The sequence below is a fragment of the Salvelinus fontinalis genome, unplaced genomic scaffold (genome assembly GCF_029448725.1).
Source record: "Salvelinus fontinalis isolate EN_2023a unplaced genomic scaffold, ASM2944872v1 scaffold_0486, whole genome shotgun sequence".
Classification (NCBI taxonomy): domain Eukaryota; kingdom Metazoa; phylum Chordata; class Actinopteri; order Salmoniformes; family Salmonidae; genus Salvelinus; species Salvelinus fontinalis.
Genome location: NW_026600695.1, coordinates 4,479 through 31,721, shown reverse-complemented (window position 1 = coordinate 31,721; position 27,243 = coordinate 4,479). Strand labels below are relative to the sequence as shown.

At 45.1% G+C, this 27,243-nt stretch overlaps 2 protein-coding genes across 3 annotated transcripts; one reads left to right on the top strand and one right to left on the bottom strand.

The window, feature by feature from the left end:
* Positions 1-2,459: 2,459 nt before the first annotated feature.
* Positions 2,460-14,295, top strand: LOC129846241 (microtubule-associated tyrosine carboxypeptidase-like). 2 transcript variants are annotated; one of them, XM_055914246.1, is made up of 8 exons: positions 2,460-2,682; positions 3,247-3,343; positions 3,483-4,873; positions 6,166-6,309; positions 7,621-7,753; positions 8,861-9,166; positions 9,420-9,517; positions 9,760-14,295. In XM_055914246.1, exons 2-8 carry the CDS (start codon positions 3,316-3,318, stop codon positions 9,919-9,921), a joined length of 2,262 nt encoding a protein of 753 aa, XP_055770221.1. In that variant the 5' UTR covers positions 2,460-2,682; positions 3,247-3,315; the 3' UTR covers positions 9,922-14,295. The 2 variants fall into 2 exon arrangements, with proteins under 2 accessions (XP_055770221.1, XP_055770222.1); XM_055914247.1 differs by lacking the exon at positions 3,247-3,343.
* Positions 14,296-16,791: 2,496 nt separating this feature from the next.
* On the bottom strand, positions 16,792-25,560 carry LOC129846242 (casein kinase II subunit alpha'-like). Its single transcript, XM_055914248.1, has 6 exons — positions 25,366-25,560; positions 24,934-25,035; positions 24,245-24,345; positions 22,510-22,658; positions 17,525-17,609; positions 16,792-17,271 (listed from the first exon to the last, which is right to left on the bottom strand). Exons 1-5 carry the CDS (start codon positions 25,543-25,545, stop codon positions 17,539-17,541), a joined length of 603 nt encoding a protein of 200 aa, XP_055770223.1. The 5' UTR covers positions 25,546-25,560; the 3' UTR covers positions 16,792-17,271; positions 17,525-17,538.
* Positions 25,561-27,243: the final 1,683 nt, after the last annotated feature.

Genomic DNA, 27,243 nt, shown 5'->3' with positions numbered 1-27,243 from the left:
ATACAATGAAGACTGTAGTTCAGATAGAGTCTGTGTCAACGTTGGGGTCTAATAGCAGACACAACAGTATCATAATACAATGAAGACAGACTAGTTCAGATAGAGTCTGGTCAACGTTGGGGTCTAATAGCAGATACAACAGTATCATAATACAAGACAGACTAGTTCAGATAGAGTCTGGTCAACGTTGGGGTCTAATAGCAGACACAACAGTATCATAATACAATACAGACTAGTTCAGATAGAGTCTGTGTCAACGTTGGGGGTCTAATAGCAGACACAACAGTATCATAATACAAGACAGACTAGTTCAGATAGAGTCTGGTCAACGTTGGGGTCTAATAGCAGATACAACAGTATCAGACACAACAGTATCAACGGCATACAAGTGTAGGTTACGGTTTGTTTTACAGACAGGTCGATATTTTTGATACAAACAGTCAAAAGTACAGAATCCAGAATCGACCCCTGCGGGACACCTTTCTGATTTAACATCATCAGTAAATACACATTGAGCTCTATCTGTCAAGTCATGTTTAAACCAGTTACATGCAGCCTGGTCTAAGCCGACTGAGGAAAGAAGCAGTGAGTGATGAACAGTATAAAATATTCTACTAATCTATACTAGCCTACTTATATTGATTAATCGCTACATGAAATTAAATTAACCAAAATGTGAAATCATACACAAACCAATATTATTTTATAAACTTAACTCTGAAATAAAACTCATTTTAAGGATCTTTCTATTCTATGCAGAGTGATTGTAGTAAGTTCCATAGCTTACATTTTGTTGATTGAAGTATTATGATGTTAAAGGGGCAGTACAGTGAAAAAACGTGATTGTCCTATTTTTTTTTTAAAAAGAAGAAGATATTTCCACACTATGAGGTCGAAATAACACTCTGAAATTGAGAACATTACGATAATGCATTTTTTAGCGTAGGCTTTTTGGAGAGAAAAAAAAAATTGCCTTGTTCAGCGGGGATGGAGTTATTGGCTCACAGCATGACATCACAATCTTATTATTATGACCGATGACCAGTCATCTTTTAATTCCATATATATCCTCCTAGTTTGAAGGGGTAAGCATGGTAGGCTCTAGACTATAGTCTAGAGGATCCTATTCTCCAGTATATTAAAATGTGTATTGGCAGAGCCACACAATCAGATTGAGCATTTCAATGGCAAAAGGAGTCTCAGGAAAATAAATGATAAATTAAAAAATATATGAAATAAACACACAATGATATATTAGACAAAGTTATTTAAACATTTAATTTAAAAGACTGCATGGGGGCTTTATTGAAGACGTTTGGATGGGAAGGCTTCTGAGGACAGTTTAACCAGAGGCCTGTTGACTGATAGACAGAAATACCCAGAGCCTTACAGTGATTTCGGAAAGTATTCAGACCCCTTGACTTTTTCCACATTTTGTTACGTTACAGCCTTATTCTAAAATGGATTGAATTGTTTTTTTCCCCTCATCAATCTACACACAATACCCCATAATGACAAAGTAAAAACAGGTTTAGAATTTTTTTTCTCATTAATAAAAAAAGAAAAACTGAAATACCACATTTACATAAGTATTCAGACCCTTTACTCAGTACTTTGGTGAAGAACCTTATGCTGCGATTACAGCGTTGAGTCTTCTTGGGTATGACGCTACAACCTTCTCCCCCGATTGCTCAGTTTGGCCGGGCGGTCAGCTCTAGGAAGAGTTTTGGTGGTTCCAAACTTCTTCCATTTAAGAATGAAGGAGGCCACTGTGTTCTTGGGGACCTTCAATGCTGCAGATAGTTTTTGTACCATTCCCCAGATCTGTGTCTCGACAAAATCCTGTCTCGGAGCTCTACGGACAATTCCTTCGACCTCATGGCTTGCTTTTGACTCTGACATGCACTGTCAACTGTGGGACCTTATATAGACAGGTGTGTGCCTTCCCAAATCATGTCCAATCAATTGACTTTACCACAGGTGGACTCAAATCAAGTTGTAGAAACATCTCAAGGATGATCAATGGAAACAGGATGCACCTGAGCTCAATTTCAAGTCTCATAGCAAAGGGTCTGAATACTTATGTAAATAAGGTATTTCTGTTTTTTGATAAATTTGCAAAGATTTTTTTTAAACGGTTTTTGATTTGTCATGGGGTATCATGTGTACGTAGATTGCTGAGATTTTTGTTGTTGTCATTTAATCCATTTTATAATACGGCTGTAACGTAAAACATTCTGGAAAAAGTCATGGGGTCTGAATACTTCCCGAAGGTACTGTATATCTCAATATATGGATTTCACTATAAGGACTCTAACCGTTATAATTATATGGGGCTTATGTGAATCTCGGGGAACGTAGCCTACGTGCTCCTCACTGCTCGGTTGCCTCCGAGATATGCCACGTGCGTAAGGACGCAGGATAGCTGCACGCACTGCGCATGGCACCTTCTAGTTCATCAGCTGTGCCAAGGCGTCATATCTTCCAACACAGTCCGAACTTCCTCGCATGCCTCTCCGGGCGGCCCATCCACTATAGCTGCTCATATCCAATGAGCATTTTTCACCGGGCGCCACCGGAAACCTTCCCGCGGCTCATTGTGGAGAGCACAAGCAGAGCTGGGCGTCATGAATTAAAGAAAAGCCTGCATTTACAAATCTGATCACCAAACCCCGCTGCAAGGTAAAAACATTTATGAATACGATTATTGGAATTCTGGTTATTGTCTTGTTCCATTCATCCTCGATTTATTATCTGATTCTGGAGATCAGATCAGAAGAAAACTACACATGTTGATAGAAAACCGTTATTTGTCGATTCATCCTTTACTGTCACTGAATACAATATAGTGACAATTATGGCTATTGGCATGACTATAATAATAATACGGTGTCATAAAAACGGTTTGCTGTACTCTACAACAGACTATTTGTTCCATTACATTACGACAATGTCACAATAACGGAGAGATATCCTGCAAATTTGTATGCAATACACTTTGGTGGTCCAAATGGATATGAAACCTCAATACAATACACAGCAGAAGTCGCGATCGCCTTGTGTAAATATAGGCTACATATGTAGTAGGCTAAACATCGATATGATTCGGATCTTTTGTTTTTGTTTGAAGTCATTACTAGTCCCATATATGGGATGACTAGAACCCGTCCCGCCGTCCCGACCACCTAGTTTCGTATTCAGCAGCACAGTAACCCCGCCCCTGACCGAGCCCTGTCTATGTTGCAGGCAGGCCGATTCAAACCGGAGGTATACTTGCGCAATCAGACCGTTGGACATGTGTGTGTCCCTGTCCAGATGGCTCCGAGGACATTCATGGATTCATGTAATCCAGTTAAAGTAGTGGCACACATGTTTTTGAACTTGTTATCACCTGTTCCTGACACAAGCACTGACTGCATTAAAAGGTCATACCAATCAATGGGTAATTTGTGACCATAAAGCTGACCATCTTGTGTTTGCAGTGTGGTGTGGTTGGACCAGCGGCAGCGAAGCTGTTGCATCGGAGATGGTTTTGGACCCGGGTGAGGACTGTATGGATCGGACAGACGTCGACGGGGTCGGAGGGAGCAGCAGCACCACAGACCTGACGGGTCCAGAACCAAGACCGGACCCTCGCAAAACCACCACAACCGACAGCACCGGACTAGAAAACACCAGCCCAGAGCCTCCCAAAACCACCACCAACAGCACCAGACTAGAAAACACCAGCCCAGAGCCTCCCAAAACCAACAGCAGCAGACTAGAAAACACCAGCCCAGAGCCTCCCAAAACCAACACCAACAGCACCAGACTAGAAAACACCAGCCCAGAGCCTCCCAAAACCAACAGCACCAGACTAGAAAACACCAGCCCAGAGCCTCCCAAAACCAACAGCAACAGACTAGAAAACACCAGCCCAGAGCCTCCCAAAACCAACAGCACCGGACTAGAAAACACCAAATCGGATGCCCCCAAAACCAACACCAACAGCACCGGACTAGAAAACACCAGCCCAGAGCCTCCCAAAACCACCACCAACAGCACCACCACTAGAACAGAAGAGATCAGACCTGACACTACCAAAACCACCAAAAGAACAGAGGAACCAACAGCGGACCCTCCCACCACCACCAACACTAGGCTCCACGCCAGGACAAGCAGTGTCACCAAGAGGGAGCGGGTATCCAACTCTCACAATGGACCCCAGCCTCAACATCAGTCGTTGGTGGCAGATGTCAGCCTTACCCCCAGCCCTGGGGCCAGTGTTGGCTCCTCTACCAACTCCTCTCACTCAGTCTTGCCATACGATGGACCGGTAGTCTCTCTGAGGCGGGACGTCACCATGGCAACGGCCTCGTCTCGGAATAAGGCGGCGACCAGACCCACTCTCCGCCGGCCCCTCAGCCTGGATGTGACGCCCCTGCGCCTCCGTGGCTCCGAGCCAGCGCTGGACCGCAGGGTCCTACAGCCCCCCTGGCGCAGCGCTGGTGGTCCCTCCACTGCCCCCTCACCCCCAGCACGCTCCCTCACCAGCCCCAGCCTGGGCCCCGGAGGCTGGATGCGCCGCAGCGAGAGCACCTGTACCGTCAACAACTCCTCAATGGGCCTCCGGGCCACCAGGGGGCGTATGCGTCCAGCCACCTCCCTTCCCCACATTGCCCGGGGGTTTGGAGGGGCCTCCCCGCTGCCCTTGCCCTCCACACCGCGAGGCCCCTGTCTCCTTGTGGCCCTAAGACCCATTAACCTAGACCAGGAGAGGCAGGCCTTCTTCCAGTCTGACTATAAATACGACCCCCAGTTTGAGTACTCGACCCCGGAGCCCAGCACTGTGCTGGAGAAATACAGAGATGGATCTGACCTCTTCCTCACACAGGTAGGCCTCTCTGTCTGGCAAAGATATTAAATGATATTAAATGAGATTACCCACTCTGGGGATTTCTGCATTTTTAGTTATTATGTTTGTTTTGTGGCAAATTAACTTGAAATGTCTTCCTCCTGACATATTGTATCTTAATAAACTCTCTCTCTCTGGATGTTTCTCTCTCTCTCTCTGTCTCTCTCTCTCTCTGTCTGTCTCTCTCTCTCTCTCTATCTCTCTCTCTCTCTCTCTCTCTCTCTCTCTGTCTCTCTCTCTCTGGGTGTTTCTCTCTCTGTCTCTCAATTTTAATTTATTGGCATGGGAAACGTATGTTTACATTGCCAAAGCAAATGCCACAGTAAACATTACACTCACAGAAGTTCCAAAATAATAAAGACATTTCAAATGTCATATTGTATATATACAGTGTTGTAATGATGTGCAAATAGTTAAAGTACAAAAGGGAAAATAAATATGGGTTGTATTGACAATGGTGTTTGTTCTTCACTGGTTGCCCTTTTCTTGTGGCAACAGGTCACAAATCTTGCTGCTGTGATGTCACACTGTGGTATTTCACCCAGTAGATATGCGAGTTAATCAAAATTGGATTTGTTTTCGAATCCTTTGTTGATCTGTGTAATCTGAGGGAAATATGTGTCTCTAATATGGTCATACATTGGGCAGGAGGTTAGAAAGTGCAGCTCAGTTTCCACCTCATTTTGTGAGCAGTGAGCACATAGCCTGTCTTCTCTTGAGAGCCATGTCTGCCTACGGCTGCCTTTCTCAATAGCAAGGCTCTGCTCACTGAGTCTGTACATAGTCAAAGCTTTCCTTAAGTTTGGGTCAGTCACAGTGGTCAGGTATTCTGCCACTGTGTACTCTCTGTTTAGGGCCAAATAACATTCTAGTTTGCTCTGTTTTTTTGTTAATTCTTTCCAATGTGTCAAGTAATTATCTTTTTGTTTTCTCATGATTTGAATGGGTCTAATTGTATTGCTGTCCTGGGGCTCTGTGGGGTCTGTTTGTGAACAAAACTCTCTCTCTCTCTCTCTTGGTGTTTCTCTCTCTCTCTGTCTCTCTTTCTCTCTGTCTCTCTGGGTGTTTCTCTCTCTCTCTCTGTCTCTCTTTCTCTCTGTCTCTCTGGGTGTTTCTCTCTCTCTCCTAACTCTCTCTCTCTCTCTCTCTCTCTCTCTCTCTCTCTCTCTCTCTCTCTCTCTCTCTCTCTCTCTCTCTCTCTCTCTCTCTCTCTATCTATCTATCTATCTATCTATCTATCTATCTATCTATCTATCTATCTATCTATACAGGCTGTTGGGATTATGGAGTGTATTCTGAGGAAGTTTGGTAACTATGAGAACTTTGAGGAAGTGACAGGAGGAAGTATTTTACCAAAGAGTCGAGTCTGGGCTGCTGCACGCAAGTACCTGCAGAAGGAGAACTGTGTAGGAGAGGTGAGTGAGGTTCCTTTTAACATGAGTCTTCAATATTCCCAGGTAAGAAGTTTTAGGTTGTAGTTATTATAGGACTTATAGGACTATTTCTCTCTATACCATTTGTATTTCATATACCTTTGACTATTGGATGTTCTAATAGGTACTTTAGTATTGCCAGCCTAATCTCGGGAGTTGATAGGCTTGAAGTCATAAACAGCACAAAGCTTGAAGCACAGCGAAGAGCTACTGGCAAATGCAGGAAAGTGCTGTTTGAATGAATGCTTACGAGACTGCTGCTGCCTACCACCACTCAGTCAGACTGCTCTATCAAATATCAAATCATAGACTTAATTATAATATAATAACACACAGAAATACGAGCCTTAGGTCATTAATATGGTCAAATCCGGAAACTATCATTTCGAAAACAAAATGTTTATTCTATCAGTGAAATACGGAACGGTTCCGTATTTTATCTAACGGGTGGCATCCCTAAGTCTAAATATTGCTGTTACATTGTACAACCTTCAATGTTATGTCGTAATTATGTACAATTCTGGCAAATTAATTACGGTCTTTGTTAGGAGGAAATGGTCTTCACACAGTTCGCAACGAGCCAGGCGGCCCAAACTGCTGCATATACCCTGACTCTGCTTGCACGGAACGCAGGAGACGTGACACAATTTCCATAGTTAAACGAAATTCATGTTAGCAGGCAATATTAATTAAATATGCAGGTTTAAAAATATTTACTTGTGAATTGATTTTAAGAAAGGCGTTGATGTTTATGGTTAGGTACATTGGTGCAGCGACGATGCTTTTTTCGCGAATGCGCTTGTTAAATCACCCGTTTGGCGAAGAAGGCTGTGATTCAATGATAAATTAACAGGCACCGCATCGATTATATGCAACACAGGACACGCTAGATAAACTAGTAATATCATCAACCATGTGTAGTTAACTTGTGATTATGTTAAGATTTATTGTTTTTTATAAGTTTAATGCTAGCTAGCACCTTACCTTGGCTCCTTGCTGCACTCGCATAACAGGTAGTCAGCCTGCCAAGCAGTCTCTTCATGGAGTGCAATGTAATCGGCCATGATCGTAGTCCAAAAATGCCGATTACCGATTGAAATCGGCCATTCCGATTAATCGGTCGACCTCTACTAGGGGGTGGTGGTGTGTCTGATGATGATGAAGAGTAGGGTGTTAACTTTGACTAGATGGTGGCGGTCTGTGTGATGATGATGAAGAGTATGGTGATAACTTTGTCTAGGTGGTGGTGGTCTGTGTGATGATGATGAAGAGTATGGTGTTAACTTTGTCTAGGTGGTGGTGTGTCTGTCTGAGGAGCTGCTGTCCCAGGCGGTGATGATGGTGGAGAGTTGTCGTCCCACTCTGACTATCAACCTGTCTGGAGCACGACAACACTGGCTGGAGGGCATGCTCAGGCATGAGATAGGTACAGTACGCTGACTGACAACACTGGCTGGAGGGCATGCTCAGACATGAGATAGGTACAGTACGCTGACTGACAACACTGGCTGGAGGGCATGAGATAGGTACAGTACGCTGACTGACAACACTGGCTGGCGGGCATGAGATAGGTACAGTACGCTGACTGACAACACTGGCTGGAGGGCATGAGATAGGTACAGTACGCTGACTGACAACACTGGCTGGCGGGCATGAGATAGGTGCAGTACGCTGACTGACAACACTGGCTGGAGGGCATGAGATAGGTACAGTACGCTGACTGACAACACTGGCTGGAGGGCATGAGATAGGTACAGTACGCTGACTGACAACACTGGCTGGAGGGCTGGAGGGCATGAGATAGGTACAGTACGCTGACTGACAACACTGGCTGGAGGGCATGAGATAGGTACAGTACGCTGACTGACAACACTGGCTGGAGGGCATGAGATAGGTACAGTACACTGACTGACAACACTGGCTGGAGGGCATGAGAAGGTACAGTACGCTGACTGACAACACTGGCTGGAGGGCTGGAGGGCATGAGATAGGTACAGTACACTGACTGACAACACTGGCTGGAGGGCATGAGATAGGTACAGTACACTGACTGACAACACTGGCTGGAGGGCATGAGATAGGTACAGTACGCTGACTGACAACACTGGCTGGAGGGCATGAGATAGGTACAGTACACTGACTGACAACACTGGCTGGAGGGCATGAGATAGGTACAGTACGCTGACTGACAACACTGGCTGGAGGGCATGAGATAGGTACAGTACGCTGACTGACAACACTGGCTGGAGGACATGAGATAGGTACAGTACACTGACTGTACCATACAGCATGTTTGCATTGTGTGGGGATCTGTGATCTGTGATGTGGGATGTGTAATGGGGATATGGGATGTGGGATGTGGTATGGGGGTTGTGTGATGTGGGGTGTGTAATGGGGCTGTGGGATGTGTGGTGTGGATGTGTTTATCATCCACACAGCATAATACATGAGTTGTGAGTTATAATTTGCGTGTTCTACCAGGTACACAGTGCCTCAATACATCCCCATGTTATTCCATCTCTGTCCCTCCCAGGAACCCACTACCTTCGAGGTGTAAACAACAGCCTCCAGCCCTGGTCTACTTCCGCAGGCAGGAAGCAGTATGGCCTCAAACCGGCCAATCCCACGGAAGAAGGGTTGGCCAGCCTGCACAGTGTGTTGCTACGGAAACAGCCCTACCTGTGGCGTGCCGCTCTGCTCTACTATACGGTGTATCACGCCACCAGGATGGGCTTCAGCCAGCTCTTCAGCCACATCGCTCAGTTCGTCCAGGATCCGGTGGTGCGCTGGGAGTACTGCCTCAGAGCCAAGAGGGGACAGACGGACACCTCGCAGCCTGGTGAGTGTGTGTGTGTGTGTGTGTGTGTGTGTGTGTGTGTGTGTGTGTGTGTGTGTGTGTGTGTGTGTGTGTGTGTGTGTGTGTGTGTGTGTGTGTGTGTGTGTGTGTGTGTGTGTGAATACACTAACCATTGTACATGTACCAGTGATAGATCTATGCACCCCAAAAATATGACATTTAATTTTTTTTAAACATTTTTTTAAGGATTGGTGGTCTCTATGTTGACTTTCTTGTTTGTGTGGTTGTGAATCAGGGTGTTTCAGTAAAGACCAGGTGTACCTGGACGGAATCCTCAGGATTCTACGACATCGGAGGAACATCGACTTCAAGATGCTGACCTCGCTAGGCAAGGTCAGTCGTCATCCTCCCGTACAGGATCGCTTCATGTTTATTTCCCCCCACGGTGATGACATATAGTTTGGTTCTTTCATGGTGGACACATTTTCAGTACAAAAGCTGAATTGTAGTTTATACATGCCTCATAAGTAGAGCACAGACAGGGCTGTTATAATATCAGATCGGATTGGAAAGAGTCTGTAAATTTGCCACCGATGTGATGATGACGTTAACCCATCCTTCTTCTGGCCCTCCAGGTGTCGTTTGAGGACGTGGAAAGGCTACGGCACATCGCTGTCCTCCGCCGGACCAGAATCCCTCACTTCATGCAGGACCAGGAGAAATACCTTCAGCATCTGGACCACATCGTCACGGTCAACGAACTGAGGGACGCTCAACTTAGAGAACTCCTTCCCTGACCGACGGACCGACCGACCGGCCGACCGACCGACCGACCGACCGACCGACCTTCAGCTGAGCGCGCTAGATCACCTGCTGGGCGTCAACAAAGGTGGCGATTCAACATGTGGAATGGTCGGGAAATGAATAGAAAATGGCGAATGATGTTCGGTGGTCAGAGGCGTTAAGAATGGTCACCTGCTGCTAATTACCTCTGGTCAGCGTGGTCTGTTTTTCCCTTGACTGACTCTCTGGTCTAGACTGGCCATCCCATCCTTGACTGACTGACTCCCTCTGGTCTAGACTGGCCATCCCATCCTTGACTGACTGACTGACTCCCTCTGATCTAGACTGGCCATCCCATCCTTGACTGACTCTCTGGTCTAGACTGGCCATCCCATCCTTGACTGACTCTCTGGTCTAGACTGGCCATCCCATCCTTGACTGACTGACTGACTCCCTCTGGTCTAGACTGGCCATCCCATCCTTGACTGACTCTCTGGTCTAGACTGGCCATCCCATCCTTGACTGACTCCCTCTGGTCTAGACTGGCCATCCCATCCTTGACTGACTCTCTGGTCTAGACTGGCCATCCCATCCTTGACTGACTCCCTCTGGTCTAGACTGGCCATCCCATCCTTGACTGACTGACTCTCTGGTCTAGACTGGCCATCCCATCCTTGACTGACTCTCTGGTCTAGACTGGCCATCCCATCCTTGACTGACTGACTCTCTCTGGTCTAGACTGGCCATCCCATCCTTGACTGACTGACTGACTCCCTCTGGTCTAGACTGGCCATCCCATCCTTGACTGACTCTCTGGTCTAGACTGGCCATCCCATCCTTGACTGACTCCCTCTGGTCTAGACTGGCCATCCTGTCCTTGACTGACTGACTCTCTGGTCTAGACTGGCCATCCCATCCTTGACTGACTGCCTCTGGTCTAGACTGGCCATCCCATCCTTGACTGACTGACTCTCTGGTCTAGACTGGCCATCCCATCCTTGACTGACTCCCTCTGGTCTAGACTGGCCATCCCATCCCTGACTGACTCCCTCTCGTCTAGACTGGCCATCCCATCCTTGACTGACTGACTCTCTCTGGTCTAGACTGGCCATCCCATCCTTGACTGACTGCCTCTCGTCTAGACTGGCCATCCCATCCTTGACTGACTGCCTCTCGTCTAGACTAACCCTAATCCTCCCAAGTGTCATTCATCACTCTGCTGTTGGAAAGCCCTGGAAATGAAGGCTAGTGTCCGACCGACAGAGTGTGTGGAACGGACAGATCAGCATTCAGATCATATCTACTACGCTTGGATCATATTCACTCTGTCTGAGTCCTAAACGGCACCCTATTCTCTGTATAGAGCCCCCAGGTCAAAAGTAGTGCACTACCCTATGGACCCAGGTCAAAAGTAGTGCACTACCCTATGGACCCTGGTCAAAAGTAGTGCACTACCCTATGGACCCAGGTCAAAAGTAGTGCACTACCCTATGGACCCTGGACAAAAGTGATGCACTACCCTATGGACCCTGGTCAAAAGTAGTGCACTACCCTATGGACCCTGGTCAAAAGTAGTGCACTACCCTATGGACCCAGGTCAAAAGTAGTGCACTACCCTATGGACCCTGGTCAAAAGTAGTGCACTACCCTATGGACCCAGGTCAAAAGTAGTGCACTACCCTATGGACCCTGGTCAAAAGTAGTGCACTACCCTATGGACCCTGGTCAAAAGTAGTGCACTACTCTATGGACCCAGGTCAAAAGTAGTGCACTACCCTATGGACCCAGGTCAAAAGTAGTGCACTACCCTATGGACCCAGGTCAAAAGTAGTGCACTATAAAGGGAACAGGCTGCCATGTGGGATACATACTATATCATGGTCAAACAGTCCAACAGGTCAGTGGGTTGTTGTGATGACAGCAGTCCTGCAGGGAAACAGAACGCTTCTTCTGATACTTGGATGATGTCTCCCTTGTGTTCATATTCAACCCCCTGGATGATGTCTCCCTGGATGATGTCTCCCTTGGGTTCATATTCAACCCCCTGGATGATGTCTACCTTGTGTTCATATTCAACCCCCTGGATGATGTCTCCCTGGATGATGTCTCCCTTGGGGTCATATTCAACCCCCTGGATGATGTCTACCTTGGGTTCATATTCAACCCCCTGGATGATGTCTACCTTGGGTTCATATTCAACCCCCTGGATGATGTCTACCTTGGGTTCATATTCAACCCCCTGGATGATGTCCCCCTGGATGATGTCTCCCTTGTGTTCATATTCAACCCCCTGGATGATGTCTACCTTGGGGTTCATATTCAACCCCCTGGATGATGTCTCCCTTGTGTTCATATTCAACCCCCTGGATGATGTCTACCTTGGGTTCATATTCAAACCCCTGGATGATGTCTACCTTGGGTTCATATTCAACCCCCTGGATGATGTCTACCTTGGGTTCATATTCAACCCCCTGGATGATGTCTCCCTGGATGATGTCTCCCTTGGGTTCATATTCAACCCCCTGGATGATGTCTCCCTGGATGATGTCTACCTTGGGTTCATATTCAACCCCCTGGATGATGTCTACCTTGGGGTTCATATTCAACCCCCTGGATGATGTCTCCCTGGATGATGTCTCCCTTGGGTTCATATTCAACCCCCTGGATGATGTCTCCCTGGATGATGTCTACCTTGGGTTCATATTCAACCCCCTGGATGATGTCTACCTTGGGGTTCATATTCAACCCCCTGGATGATGTCTCCCTGGATGATGTCTCCCTTGGGTTCATATTCAACCCCCTGGATGATGTCTACCTTGGGTTCATATTCAACCCTCTGGATCATATGTCCGTCTGTATGGACCATATACTGTACGTCACAGAACTACATTTCCAGTGAACGTCACATATATCCAATGCATGTCTTTGAGGCATTTTCACCTGCCCATTAGGTTACTGCTGCTGCATTTCCCATCTCTTTGCCTTTACTCATATTCAAGTTACCTCAATATTGGAACCCAGGGGCCCGCAATGATTTTATTTGCCCCCCCCCCCCCCCCAAACAGTTTTTCTTTACATATTGTTGGACATAATATACTGTAAACCCACCAGCAAATCAGCTGCAAGTGATTTTAATTTTGGAAATCTGTTCCAAAGTATTCTCACACATAACAGAGATATATATGTGATCGTATACAAATGTAAGGTTTGAAATGATTTTAATGTTTTAGTCAAATATATCTGTTGTGGCTTCTTGTGGTCAAATTTGCAGTCTATAAATAATTTCTAATTATGTTTTTCCGAACCCCTGAACATCTGCTGAAGAATATAAACATGGTCCTGTGGCTGAATCTAGTGGATGTTCCCTGCTGTAACCACTAGCTAACCTGGCTACAAGGTTGGGCTCAATTCCATTCCAATTCAGGAAGTACACTGACATTCCAATTCTCTTCAATAAGTAACATTTGGAATTTTGGTTTACTTTCTCTATTGACTGGAATTGAAATGGAATGGATCCCTAACCCTGTCTGGCTGTATCATATAAATACCCACTGGGCAAAAACTGCTTGAATCAACATTGTTACATCATTTCAACCAAAGAAATGTATCTGTGATGAAATTGAATCAATGTGGGAAAACTGATTGGATTAGAAAGTTATCAACGTATGGGAATTTGGTCTATTTTACACCCATCTTTTAACCTAAATCCAATGTCATCGTGACATTTTTTAGTTCATTTCACATTGGATTCATGTTAGTTGACAACTCAACCAAATGTAAATCAAAAAAAGCCTACATTATACCACTGCAGCCCATGTCTGGAAGACTGTGCTTCTGCTTCTTATACCTCTGGAAACAACCACAGGGTCATGTCATGGATTTGTAAGTTATTTCATTTGTCTGTTTTTATTTTCAGGACAAAAACAATGAATGTCTATGGTATTAGTTTTGTATCTCCTTTTTGTGGAGCTGATTGTTTTAAGCCTTTAGCTTTGCTAAAAAGATCACGAAGGAGCACTCAGTTCTATTCCAGAACCCGGGTAAAGAACACCAAGGAGCACTCAGTTCTATTCCAGAACCCGGGTAAAGATCACCAAGGAGCACTCAGTTCTATTCAAGAACCCAGGTAAAGAACACCAAGGAGCACTCAGTTCTATTCCAGAACCCGGGTAAAGATCACCAAGGAGCACTCAGTTCTATTCAAGAACCCAGGTAAAGAACACCAAGGAGCACTCAGTTCTATTCCAGAACCCAGGTAAAGAACACCAAGGAATTATTTTCCAGAAACCAGGTATAGAAGACTAACTATTGACTGCCAAGACTCATTCTGACTGGTCTGGATGTTCACTATTAAAATAAATCTTCCCTGGGATTAATTTTTACCACTATTTTACAACACAGGTATCTTATTGTGTGGTTAAATCAGACCCAGTTATGATTGTTATTTTGTTGTGTTGAGCGAGAGCTCCCTTGGTGAGCTTCAAGCTCCCTTGGTGGGCTTCAACCTCCCTTGATATCAGCGCTACTGTATTAATGTGATGTGACTGAGCTGAAGGCCTGAGCTTCCCTTGCCTCCACCTCACGTGGGATCCTTTGCCTTCTATGCCAGGTTCCCCTGCTCAGACATTGCTTGACTCAACCAATGGTTGCGTGCCACTTCATTGACTGTGCCGTCGGGCACCAGACTGCTATAACATGATGTGGTTGGCTGATTGGTTAAACACCTACCCAGGTGTTGTAAGATCAGCAACATCTGGCCAGAGGAACACACCCTTAAATAAAACGACAGGCCACTCTGATACGCTACCATGGCAACCTTAATTCATACTGTCAGGCAGCCAAAACTGACCAATCACAGCAGCTTCCTAATATCCTGGGTTTGACAAGGCACATGCATGATTGGCTGTAGAGGAGAAAGGTGGTGTTGTGGGCGTGCCTTAGATGGGTTTCGATTAGAACTCACCTGGGCTGCGTTCAGTAGGGCACTACGTTGTGGAATTGTGTCAGCTCTATTCATAGCATTTCTATCTGCAGTCTTCAGTGTATTACAACCTGCTGAACGCAGCCCTGCTGAAGTTAGACTTCTGTAGACTGCATTTTAATCATCACTCTTTTGTCATTTGTATTGCATGAATGTTGCACATTTTATGTTCTGGAAATAATCTGGAATTCACAGATTATTTATTAAAACAACACATTAAAAACTGAAGTCGTCTATAACTTTCTATAATTTACATTTTGGAATCTATTAGATACTGATCTGAGAAGTGTTCATATTATGACTGAGGTAGAGTGCATTCGGAAAGTATTCAGCCCCTTGATTTCCCCCCACATTTTATTACGTTAGCCTTATTCTAAAATTGATTAAATAAAGAAAGAAAATCCTCAATCTACAGACAATAACCCATAATGACAAAGCAAAAACAGTGACATTTTCATTAATTTATTTAAAATAAAAACAGAATTACCTTATTTACCTAAGTATTCAGACTCTTTGCAATGAGACTCAAAATTGAGCTCATGATCATCCTTGAGATGTAAATTCTATTGATTGGACATTAAAGGCACACACCTGTCTATATAATGTCCCACAGTTGACAGTGCATGTTAGAGCAAAAACCAAGCCATGAGGTCAAAGGAATTGTCCATAAAGCTCAGAGACAGGATAGTATCGAGGCACAGATCTGGGGAAAGGTACCAAAAACAATTATGCAGCATTGAAGGTCCCCAAGAACACAGTGGCCTCCATCATTCTTAAATGGAAGAGGTTTGGAACCACCAAGACTCTTCCTAGAGCTGGCCGCCCTGCCAAACTGAGCAATCGGGGGAGAAGGGCCTTGGTCAGGAAGGTGACCAAGAACCCGATGGTCACTGACAGAGCTCTAGATTTCATCTGTGGAGATGGTTGTCCTTCTGGAAGGTTCTCCCATCTCTGCAGCACTCCACCAATCAGGCCTTTATGATAGAGTGGCCAGACTTCAGTAAAAGGCACACGACAGTGCACTTGGAGTTTGCCAAAAGGCACCCAAAGACTCTCAGACCATGAGATACAAGGTTCTCTGGTAAGATTGAACTCTTTTGCCTGAATGCCAAGCCTCATGTCTTGAAAAAAGCAGGTACCATCCCTACGGTGAAGCATGGTGGTGGCAGCATCATGCTGTGGGGATGTTCTTCAGCGGCAGGGACTGGGAGACTAGTCAGGATCGAGGCAAAGATAAACAGAGCAAAGTACAGAGAGATCCTTGATGAAAACCTGCTCCAGAGCGCTCAGGACCTCAGACTGGGGCAAAGGTTCACCATCCAACAGGACAACGACCCTAAGCACACAGCCAAGACAACGCAGGAGTGGCTTCTGGACAAGTCTCTGAATGTCCTTGAGTGGCCCTGCCAGAGCCCGGACTTGAACCCGGTCGAACATCTCTGGAGAGACCTGAAAGCAGCTGTGCAGCGATGCTCCCCATCCAATCTGACAGAGCTTGAGAGGATCTGCAGAGAAGAATGGGAAACTCCCCAAATACAGGTGTACCAAGCTTGTAGCGTCATACCCAAGAAGACGAGGCTGTAATCGCTGCCAAAGGTGCTTCAACAAAGTACTGAGTAAAAAGTCTGAATACTTATGTAAATGTAATATGTAATTTTTTTCTTTGTAATACTTCTTTTTTTTTTCTTTTTTTTTTTAAATAAGTCTTTGCTTTGTAATTATGGGGTATTGTGTGTAGATTGAGGGGGAAATCTATTTTAGAATAAGGCTTTAACGTAACAAAATGTGGAAAAAGTCAAGGGGTCTGGAATACTTTCCGAATGCTCTGTAAGTATTTAGGTTTCTACTGATCAATCAGAAATCAATATATATAATAAAAATAATAAAAACAGGCACAAAAACATTTAAATAAAAATGGTTTATTCTCTTTAATATAGTATTTGTTCTATCCATAGCAGAAAAGAGCCTCCATGCCACTCAGTGCTATTATAGCTCTGACCCCAGGCCAGTGCAGCTCCATACTGACCAACACACATCTCACAGCACAACACCAGTGCCAAACTGACCTGGAGTCAGTCTCTGTATCACATCTGACATCAGCTTATTTGAAAACAGGGGAGTTGAGGTGGGTGGGGTGGGGAGCGGGCAGGGATTTCAGGGGGGGCAGTTCTAGGAGGCAATATCACACCTCATAGCTTGGATCCAATACGTTGTGTGTGACTGGGGCCAAGCAACGCTAGTACCCACGTTGTGACAGATTTAGGTTTTATCCAAGAGTGTTGTGTGTGTTGCAAGTTGGCGTCTTGCTCCAGTATGGCTGTAGACTTGGAGGCAGATCGTTTCTACCACGAAAGGGTCACAAGTTGAGGTAACAAAGGTTTTCCTGGACGGCAAGAAGGAACAGAGACACGATCAAAAGAATGGAAGTCTGGGCTTGTTCCAATCTGGGTGTAACAGGTGTGAGAATGTGTACATGTCAGGGTTCTCCCCAGGATTAGTTAACAAGGTGGTGCTGCTGCTGACATTTCCTGTAATCTACTCAGAAATATTAAAGAATGTTGTTTACATAATGGCGCTGCCAGTCCACCAGGTGGCGCCGCTCTAACATTCTTTGGGGAGAACTCTGTGTGTGTTACCTCCTCTCTGTCCATCATGTTGCATTGGATCCACTTATTGCCTTGGTGTGTGTGTTGGAGATGGTCTGTTCATTCAGCACTGGATCTGAGGGACACAGAACATGGTAGTCAGGAGACCATCTCTTTCCAATCCACTCTTCATCACTACAGATCAAAGTTTAAAGGGACGGTGAGAGATTCACTTTTCATCACTACAGATCAAAGGTTAAAGGGATGGTGAGAGATTCACTCTTCATCACTACAGATCAAAGTTTAAAGGGATGGTGAGAGATTCACTCTTCATCGGTACAGATCAAAGTTTAAAGGGATGGTGAGAGATTCACTCTTCATCACTACAGATCAAAGTTTAAATGGATGGTGAGAGATTCACTCTTCATCAGTACAGATCAAAGTTTAAAGGGATGGTGAGAGATTCACTCTTCATCAGTACAGATCAAAGTCTAAATGGATGGTGAGAGATTCACTCTTCATCAGTGAGAGATTTCTGCAATAAAGTTCTCTGTTACAGTCAGATGAAAAAGGGCTAAAAGGGATACTTCGGGATTTTTGCAATGATGCCCTTTATCTACTGCTAGCATGCTAGCAGATAGCACAATGACTGGAAGTCTATGGGTAACGCTAGTTAGCATTGGCTCGCGAAACTGCCTCCAACTTCCTTCATACTGGACACAGAAACATAGTATCTACAAGTTCAACTGACTATGGGGAAGTACATAAATGACCTCTGACAAAATCCCAAAGTATCCCTTTAACTGGCAAAATCTGGAACCGTCCCTTTAAGAACTGGGTTTGAACGGCTTCTAACTATTTACACAACATTACAAAGGTAAATTTGCATAAATAATTGCATACTGAACACAGAATGAGTGCACTTCACTGCCTAGCATTGAGTCCATGGACAGGGATGGAGAGAGAGAGAGAGAGAGACAGCAGGAGAGACACTAGCATTGAGTCCATGGACAGGGATGGAGAGAGAGAGAGAGAGAGCAGGAGAGACACTAGCATTGAGTCCATGGACAGGGATGGAGAGAGAGAGAGACAGGAGAGACACTAGCATTGAGTCCATGGACAGGGATGGAGAGGGAGAGAGAGACAGCAGGAGAGACACTAGCATTGAGTCCATGGACAGGGATGGAGAGAGAGAGAGAGAGAGAGAGAGCAGGAGAGACACTGGCATTGAGTCCATGGACAGGGATGGAGAGAGAGAGAGACAGCAGGGGAGAGACACTAGCATTGAATCCATGGACAGGGATGGAGAGAGAGACACTAGCATTGAGTCCATGGACAGGGATGGAGAGAGAGAGGGACAGCAGGAGAGACACTAGCATTGAGTCCATGGACAGGGATGGAGAGAGAGAGAGAGAGACAGCAGGGGAGAGACACTAGCATTGAGTCCATGGACAGGGATGGAGAGAGAGACACTAGCATTGAGTCCATGGACAGGGATGGAGAGAGAGACACTAGCATTGAGTCCATGGACAGGGATAGAGAGAGACAGCAAAAGATGGAGGAACGTAGAAAGATGGGATGAGAGTGACACTAGAGTTGAGTGGTGCAGCGCTCTGGTGCTCAACGTCCTAAAAATCGCTCAGCACATTAAATAAACATTTTAAAAACCTGCAGCTCCAAATTCCCTCCATTTTCAAATACGTACAATACTGACACACCTACTCAATCAAGGGTTTTTCTTTATTTTTACATTGTAGAATAATAGTGAAGACATCAAAACTATGAAATAATACATATGGAATTCATGTAGTTAAAAAAAAAGAAAAGAAAGTGTTTAACAAATCAAAATATATTTTATATTAGAGATTCTTCAAAGTAGCCACGCTTCACCTTGACAGCTTTGCACACTCTTGGCATTCTCTCAACCAGCTTCACCTGGAATGCTTTTCCAACAGTCTTTAAGGAGTTCCCACATATGCTGAGCACTTGTTGGCTGCTTTTCCTTCACTCTGCGGTCCAACTCATCCCAAACCATCTCAATTGGGTTGAGGTCAGGTGATTTTGTAGGTCAGGTCATCTGATGCAGCACTCCAATCTCCTTCTTGGTCAAATAGCTCATACACAGCCTGGAGGTGTGTTGGGTCATTGTCCGGTTGAAAAACAAATGATAGTCCCACTAAGCCCAAAAAAGATGGGATGGCGTTTTACTGTAGAATGCTGTGGTAACCATGCTAGTTAAGTGTGCCTTGAATTCTAAATAAATCACAATGTCACCAGCAAAGCACCCCCACATCAACACACCTCCTCCTCCATGCTTCACGGTGGGAACCACACATGCGGACATCATCCGTTCACCTACTCTACGTCTCAAAAACACAGCTGGAATCAAATATTAAATTTGGACTCATCAGACCAAAGGACAGATTTCCACCAGTCTAATGTCCATTGCTCGTGGTTCTTGGCCCAAGCAAGTCTCTTGTTCTTATTGGTGTCCTTTAGTAGTGGTTTCTTAGCAGCAATTCGACCATGAAGGCCTAATTCACGCAGTCTCCTCTGAACAGTTGATGTTGAGATGTGTCTGTTACTTGAACTCTGAAGCATTCATTTGGGCTGCAATTTGAGAGGCTGCTACCTTTAATGAAGTTATCCTCTGCAGCAGAGGTAACTCTTGGTCTTCCATTCCTGTGGCGGCCCTCATGAGAGCCAGTTTCATCATAGCACTAGATGGGTTTTGCGACTGCACTTGAAGACATTTTCAAAGTTCTTCATTTTTCCGTATTGACTGACCATGTCTTAAAGTAATGATGGACTGTCATTTCTCTTTGATTATTTGAGTTGTTCTTGCCATAATATGGACTTGGTCTTTTACCAAATAGGGCTTTCTTCTGTATACCACCCCTACCTGGTCACAACACAACTGATACGCTCAAACACATTTAGAAGGAAAAAAAATTCCACAAATTAACTTAAGGCACACCTGTTAATTCAAATGTATTCCAGGTGACTACCTCATGAAGCTGGTTGAGAGAATGCCAAGAGTGTCAAAGGCAAAGGGTGGCAACCTTGAAGAACCTCAAATATAAAATATATTTAGATTTTTTTAACAGTTTTTTGGTTACTGCATGATGTGTTATTTCATAGTTTTGATGTCTTCACTATTATTCTACAATAAGTAGGTGTGTCCAAACTTTTGACTGGTACTATATATCTACTTTAGTGACTACGCACCGTTTGGTTTTGACGTAGGTTATCATAATGGGGCGGCAGCTAGCCTAGTGGTTAGAGCATTGGACTTGTTACCGAAAGGTTGCAAGATCGAATCCCCGAGCTGACAAGGTAAAATCTTGTCAAATCTGTCGTTCTGCCCCTGAACAAGGCAGTTTAAACTGACAGACAGGTGTGTATCTTACAGAAGTATGGATGCTGCATGGCCTCAGGTAGACAGACAGGTGTATATCTTACAGAAGTATGGATGCTGCATGGCCTCAGGTAGACAGACAGACAGACGTATATCTTACAGAAGTATGGATGCTGCATGGCCTCAGGTAGACAGACAGACAGACAGACAGGTGTATATCTTACAGAAGTATGGATGCTGCATGGCCTCAGGTAGACAGACAGACAGGTGTATATCTTACAGAAGTATGGATGCTGCATGGCCTCAGGTAGACAGACAGACAGACAGGTGTATATCTTACAGAAGTATGGATGCTGCATGGCCTCAGGTAGACAGACAGACAGGTGTGTATCTTACAGAAGTATGGATGCTGCATGGCCTCAGGTAGACAGACAGACAGGTGTGTATCTTACAGAAGTATGGATGCTGCATGGCCTCAGGTAGACAGACAGACAGGTGTGTATCTTACAGAAGTATGGATGCTGCATGGCCTCAGGTAGACAGACAGACAGACAGTAGACAGACAAACAGACAGACAGGTGTGTATCTTACAGAAGTATGGATGCTGCATGGCCTCAGGTAGACAGACAGACAGACAGGTGTGTATCTTACAGAAGTATGGATGCTGCATGGCCTCAGGTAGACAGACAGACAGACAGGTGTGTATCTTACAGAAGTATGGATGCTGCATGGCCTCAGGTAGAGACAGACAGACAGACAGGTGTATATCTTACAGAAGTATGGATGCTGCGTGGCCTCAGGTAGAGACAGACAGACAGACAGGTGTATATCTTACAGAAGTATGGATGCTGCATGGCCTCAGGTAGAGACAGACAGACAGACAGGTGTATATCTTACAGAAGTATGGATGCTGCATGGCCTCAGGTAGAGACAGACAGACAGACAGGTGTATATCTTACAGAAGTATGGATGCTGCGTGGCCTCAGGTAGACAGACAGACAGGTGTGTATCTTACAGAAGTATGGATGCTGCATGGCCTCAGGTAGACAGACAGACAGACAGACAGGTGTGTATCTTACAGAAGTATGGATGCTGCATGGCCTCAGGTAGACAGACAGACAGGTGTGTATCTTACAGAAGTATGGATGCTGCATGGCCTCAGGTAGACAGACAGACAGGTGTATATCTTACAGAAGTATGGATGCTGCATGGCCTCAGGTAGACAGACAGACAGACAGGTGTATATCTTACAGAAGTATGGATGCTGCATGGCCTCAGGTAGACAGACAGACAGGTGTGTATCTTACAGAAGTATGGATGCTGCATGGCCTCAGGTAGACAGACAGACAGGTGTGTATCTTACAGAAGTATGGATGCTGCATGGCCTCAGGTAGACAGACAGACAGGTGTGTATCTTACAGAAGTATGGATGCTGCATGGCCTCAGGTAGACAGACAGACAGACAGTAGACAGACAGACAGACAGACAGGTGTGTATCTTACAGAAGTATGGATGCTGCATGGCCTCAGGTAGACAGACAGACAGGTGTATATCTTACAGAAGTATGGATGCTGCATGGCCTCAGGTAGACAGACAGACAGACAGGTGTGTATCTTACAGAAGTATGGATGCTGCATGGCCTCAGGTAGACAGACAGACAGACAGGTGTGTATCTTACAGAAGTATGGATGCTGCATGGCCTCAGCAGCGGTCAGTCTCTGCTGGTGGTCGTAACGTAGCAGCTTGTCCAGCAGGTCCAGGGACTCAGGGGTCACCAGGTGCTGGTTCTCTGTCTGGACAAACTGCTCCCAGCGCTTCCTCGTCTGCCTGGGGGGAGGAGAGGGGGAGGTACTGCTTAAACTGGTCCAATAAGAAACAGGGAGGTACTGCTTAAACTGGTCCAATAAGAAACAGGGAGGTACTGCTTCAACTGGTCCAATAAGAAACATGGAGGTACTGCTTAAACTGGTCCAATAAGAAACAGGGAGGTACTGCTTAAACTGGTCCAATAAGAAACAGGGAAGTACTGCTTCAACTGGTCCAATAAGAAACAGGGAAGTACTGCTTCAACTGGTCCAATAAGAAACAGGGAGGTACTGCTTAAACTGGTCCAATAAGAAACAGGGAGGTACTGCTTAAACTGGTCCAATAAGAAACAGGGAGGTACTGCTTAAACTGGTCCAATAAGAAACAGGGAGGTACTGCTTAAACTGGTCCAATAAGAAACAGGGAGGTACTGCTTCAACTGGTCCAATAAGAAACAGGGAGGTACTGCTTAAACTGGTCCAATAAGAAACAGGGAGGTACTGCTTAAACTGGTCCAATAAGAAACAGGGAGGTACTGCTTAAACTGGTCCAATAAGAAACAGGGAGGTACTGCTTCAACTGGTCCAATAAGAAACAGGGAAGTACTGCTTAAACTGGTCCAATAAGAAACAGGGAGGTACTGCTTAAACTGGTCCAATAAGAAACAGGGAGGTACTGCTTAAACTGGTCCAATAAGAAACAGGGAGGTACTGCTTCAACTGGTCCAATAAGAAACAGGGAGGTACTGCTTAAACTGGTCCAATAAGAAACAGGGAGGTACTGCTTAAACTGGTCCAATAAGAAACAGGGAGGTACTGCTTAAACTGGTCCAATAAGAAACAGGGAGGTACTGCTTCAACTGGTCCAATAAGAAACAGGGAGGTACTGCTTAAACTGGTCCAATAAGAAACAGGGAGGTACTGCTTAAACTGGTCCAATAAGAAACAGGGAGGTACTGCTTAAACTGGTCCAATAAGAAACAGGGAGGTACTGCTTAAACTGGTCCAATAAGAAACAGGGAGGTACTGCTTAAACTGGTCCAATAAGAAACAGGGAGGTACTGCTTAAACTGGTCCAATAAGAAACAGGGAGGTACTGCTTAAACTGGTCCAATAAAAAACACTCATTTTAGTTTAACGTTTCAAAATGTAGCGCTACGGTTGTGCCCGAGGGGTATGTTGACAAGTATCGCCGTCGCCAAGGGAACAAACATCCAATAAAAAGAGAGACTGGAAGGCTAAAGTTTGAAGGTGATTGGATCTATACTTTATATTCTATGTCCTTCAGGGTACCACGGAAACAACAGAACACTGGGATGTGGATTTCTACACAATCTATTTCTATCTGAACATTCCACACGGTAGGCGAGCACAGTGGTATGTTCTCCATGTAAACAAACAGTCTTGCCCACCCACTGCACCAAAACAAATCCCCATAGAGCCACTGAATACCACCCCAGGAGCCCTCAACAGCAGCCCCTCTCCCCACCTGAGTGACCGTCTGTTTCTGGCATGTCAGTGCTTTGTCAAATTGTTTGGCTTTTCAATGAGCACAAACAGACGTGGGGACCAGGCTAACCCTGTGCTACGCCCCCTAGTGGTACTTACTGTCCCAGCAGGTCTTTGAAACGTGTGTCCAATTCAATGTGGTACTTGTGTAGGTAGCCAAACAGCTCATCTGTCCCAAGAACCTTAGCGATGCGGACCAGCTGGACACAACATGGGACAGTCAGAGGAACGTTGAGAGACACACATCTACCATACAGCCACACCTTCTACATCACAGATGAACAGTGTTCATAGTGTGTATTAACGTGGTCATTTAGTTATAATTTTAGTTATATAACAGGGATTGTTGACAATAGAAGTGATGTCCTCCTCTCTAGTGGTTGGTTCCACTCCCAATGATGCCATTTCACACTGTGGTATTACATACAAGCATCATGGACTAGTGTAGTGTGGAGCTGTGTGTGTTATTTACCTGGTCCTAGTTGCCCTGTGTGTGTGTGTGTGTGTGTGTGTACCTGATCGTAGTTGCCCTGTTTGTTTGTGTGTGTGTGTGTGTGTGTGTGTGTGTGTACCTGATCGTAGTTGCCCTGTTTGTTTGTGTGTGTGTGTGTGTGTGTGTACCTGATCGTAGTTGCCCTGTTTGTTTGTGTGTGTGTGTGTGTACCTGATCGTAGTTGCCCTGTTTGTGTGTGTGTGTGTGTGTGTGTGTGTGTGTGTGTGTGTGTGTGTGTGTGTGTGTGTGTGTACCTGATCGTAGTTGGTATGTGTGTGTGTGTGTGTGTGTGTACCTGATCGTAGTTGTCCTGGCCATGGAAGAATGGCTCTTTGAGGAAGATCATGCTGGCCAACATGCAGCCTAGACTCCACATGTCCAGACTGTAGTCATAAAGCTGCCAACACAACAAGGACAATACAGAACACTGGAAAAATACTCTACAACTGATTTTAAAAATCACAATGTGGTTCATTGAACAATATCCATGTATTGGTACATCTGTAAACATACGACTATTGAACATACTAAATGTTAACAGGCAGATCAATGTGTTGATGTAACAAGAATTAAAGCAATATGTGAATCATGATGTATTTACATTTACATTTAAGTCATTTAGCAGACGCTCTTATCCAGAGCGACTTACAAATTGGTGCATTCACCTGTGTATGTGGATGTTCACATTGTGTCAGTAGTGTGATGTGTGTTAATAACTAGTGTCTACCTGATAGTCCACGAGCAGCTCTGGTCCTTTAAAATAACGGGAGGCCACCCTGACGTTGTATTCCTGAGCTGGGTGGTAGAACTCAGCCAGACCCCAGTCTATGAGACGCAGCTGAGACACACAGACAGCAGAGAGAGAGAGAGAGAGGGAGGAATTAGAGGGTTTTTGGCAGTGTGACATCTATAGAAGCATAGCTTCCTGTTTTGCACTATGCTAACCTGCCTTCTAAGCCTTTAAAAACGTCCTTCTGACCCACCAAATAGTGGACCATCTGGGGACTACGGATCTACAGTATTTGGGATCAATTACATTAGTTTGGGATCAATTACATTTTGAAAATCAGTATAAAAGAGGTAACGGAATTCAGTTGAAAATAGTCTGAATATTAAATGGATCATTTTAAAATTTACAAAATTGAACATTCAGTTGGTTATTGAATTTAAAAAAAGGATTTGATACATAAAGCTGCAAAATGTCACTTCTAGGACGACCAGACCAAATTCACATAGAAACGTGTATTATAGATCTGTCATCCTTATTGAACGCAAGTCTAAGATCTATTCTATGGGTGGTATTTCTATGCTTCCAGTTCTTACATTTGGTTTTTGCTCTTTAACTTTCAGTTTTACTTCAAAACAGCTGAAAATATAATATTTTGGGTCATGAAAAATATTTCACTGCGGTTTAGATGCTACAATGATTCTCTACACTATACTCATCTTTCATTTGATGGGCTCCAGAGTGGCGCAGCAGGGCTAAGGCACAGCTCTAGAGGCGTCACTACAGACACCCTGGTTCGAATCCAGGCTGTATCACAACCGGCCGTGATTGGGAGTCCCATAATGCTGCGCACAATTGGCCCAGCGCCATCCGGGTTAGGGGAGGGTTTGGCCGGTGTAGGCCGTCATTGTAAATAAGAATTTGTTCTTAACTGACTTGCCTAGTTAAATAAAAGGTTAAATAAATAGATAAAAATCTTGGCCTTCAGCTTTGTGTTCTGCTGCTGCAGCTCCATTACTGCCACCTGGTGGCTAAACAGAACCATGACAGCCCAGCCCCACCCTGCAACCCCCCCCTCCATCTTCACAGCGTTTTGGTGCCATAACGTGACCCATTTAAGACCTTCTGAAGTTTCCTCTCTGGATGAGACCCAATTATCTCTTCTTCCTCCCAACGTGTGACCTTGTTCACGTCCCTTCACTGATTCTAAAGGAAACCACAAGTAGAAGAAATATGGTGGGAACCACCTATGCATCCACCAATCCAATGCCATTACATTACTGAGGAGATGACTGATTCCTGATTACTGCTGAATTCGGGTAGCAAAACAAAGTAAGCTTGCGAGACTTGCGGATGGTTGTAAGAGGAAAAAATCGAGTGTACACTTCAGGTGATATATTTGGGACGCACATTCTGTGACCCTCCTGATAAAAACAACAGTGGTGATGCTCTGCTTCTGACCCAGGAGAAATGAGCTGCGGCGGCTATGAGGCCAGCTATTTGGGAAACACTGGCCTAGATTAGTAGGGAACAGGGGCAGGAATGGTGTTTATCATAACATCATGTTAAAACATGGGCTTCTTCTATAGAAATAGAAGTCCCGCCTCTCGCTAAATAGTCGAAAGCAGATTATTCAGTAGATGTTCCTACCGGTCCTAGACTATAGTGACATCTATATCAGGGGTTTCCAACCCTGTTCCTGGAGAGAGCTACCCTCCTGTAGGTTTTAACTCCAACCCTGTTCCTGGAGAGAGACCCTCCTGTAGGTTTTAACTCCAACCCTGTTCCTGGAGAGAGACCCTCCTGTAGGTTTTAACCCCAACCCTGTTCCTGGAGAGCTACCCTCCTGTAGGTTTTAACCCCAACCCTGTTCCTGGA

Coding starts and splice junctions, on each gene's coding strand:
- LOC129846242 (XM_055914248.1), bottom strand. CDS start 25,545: ATGTCACACTGCCAAAAACCCTCTAATTCCTCCCTCTCTCTCTCTCTC. Junction 25,036..25,365: donor AGCTGCTCGTGGACTATCAG/GTAGACACTAGT, acceptor TTGTGTTGGCAG/CTTTATGACTACAGTCTGGA. Junction 17,610..22,509: donor CATGCAGCATCCATACTTCT/GTAAGATACACA, acceptor TGTGTCCCTCAG/ATCCAGTGCTGAATGAACAG.
- LOC129846241 (XM_055914246.1), top strand. CDS start 3,316: ATGGCTCCGAGGACATTCATGGATTCAT. Junction 3,344..3,482: donor GAGGACATTCATGGATTCAT/GTAATCCAGTTA, acceptor TTGTGTTTGCAG/TGTGGTGTGGTTGGACCAGC. Junction 7,754..8,860: donor CATGCTCAGGCATGAGATAG/GTACAGTACGCT, acceptor TGTCCCTCCCAG/GAACCCACTACCTTCGAGGT.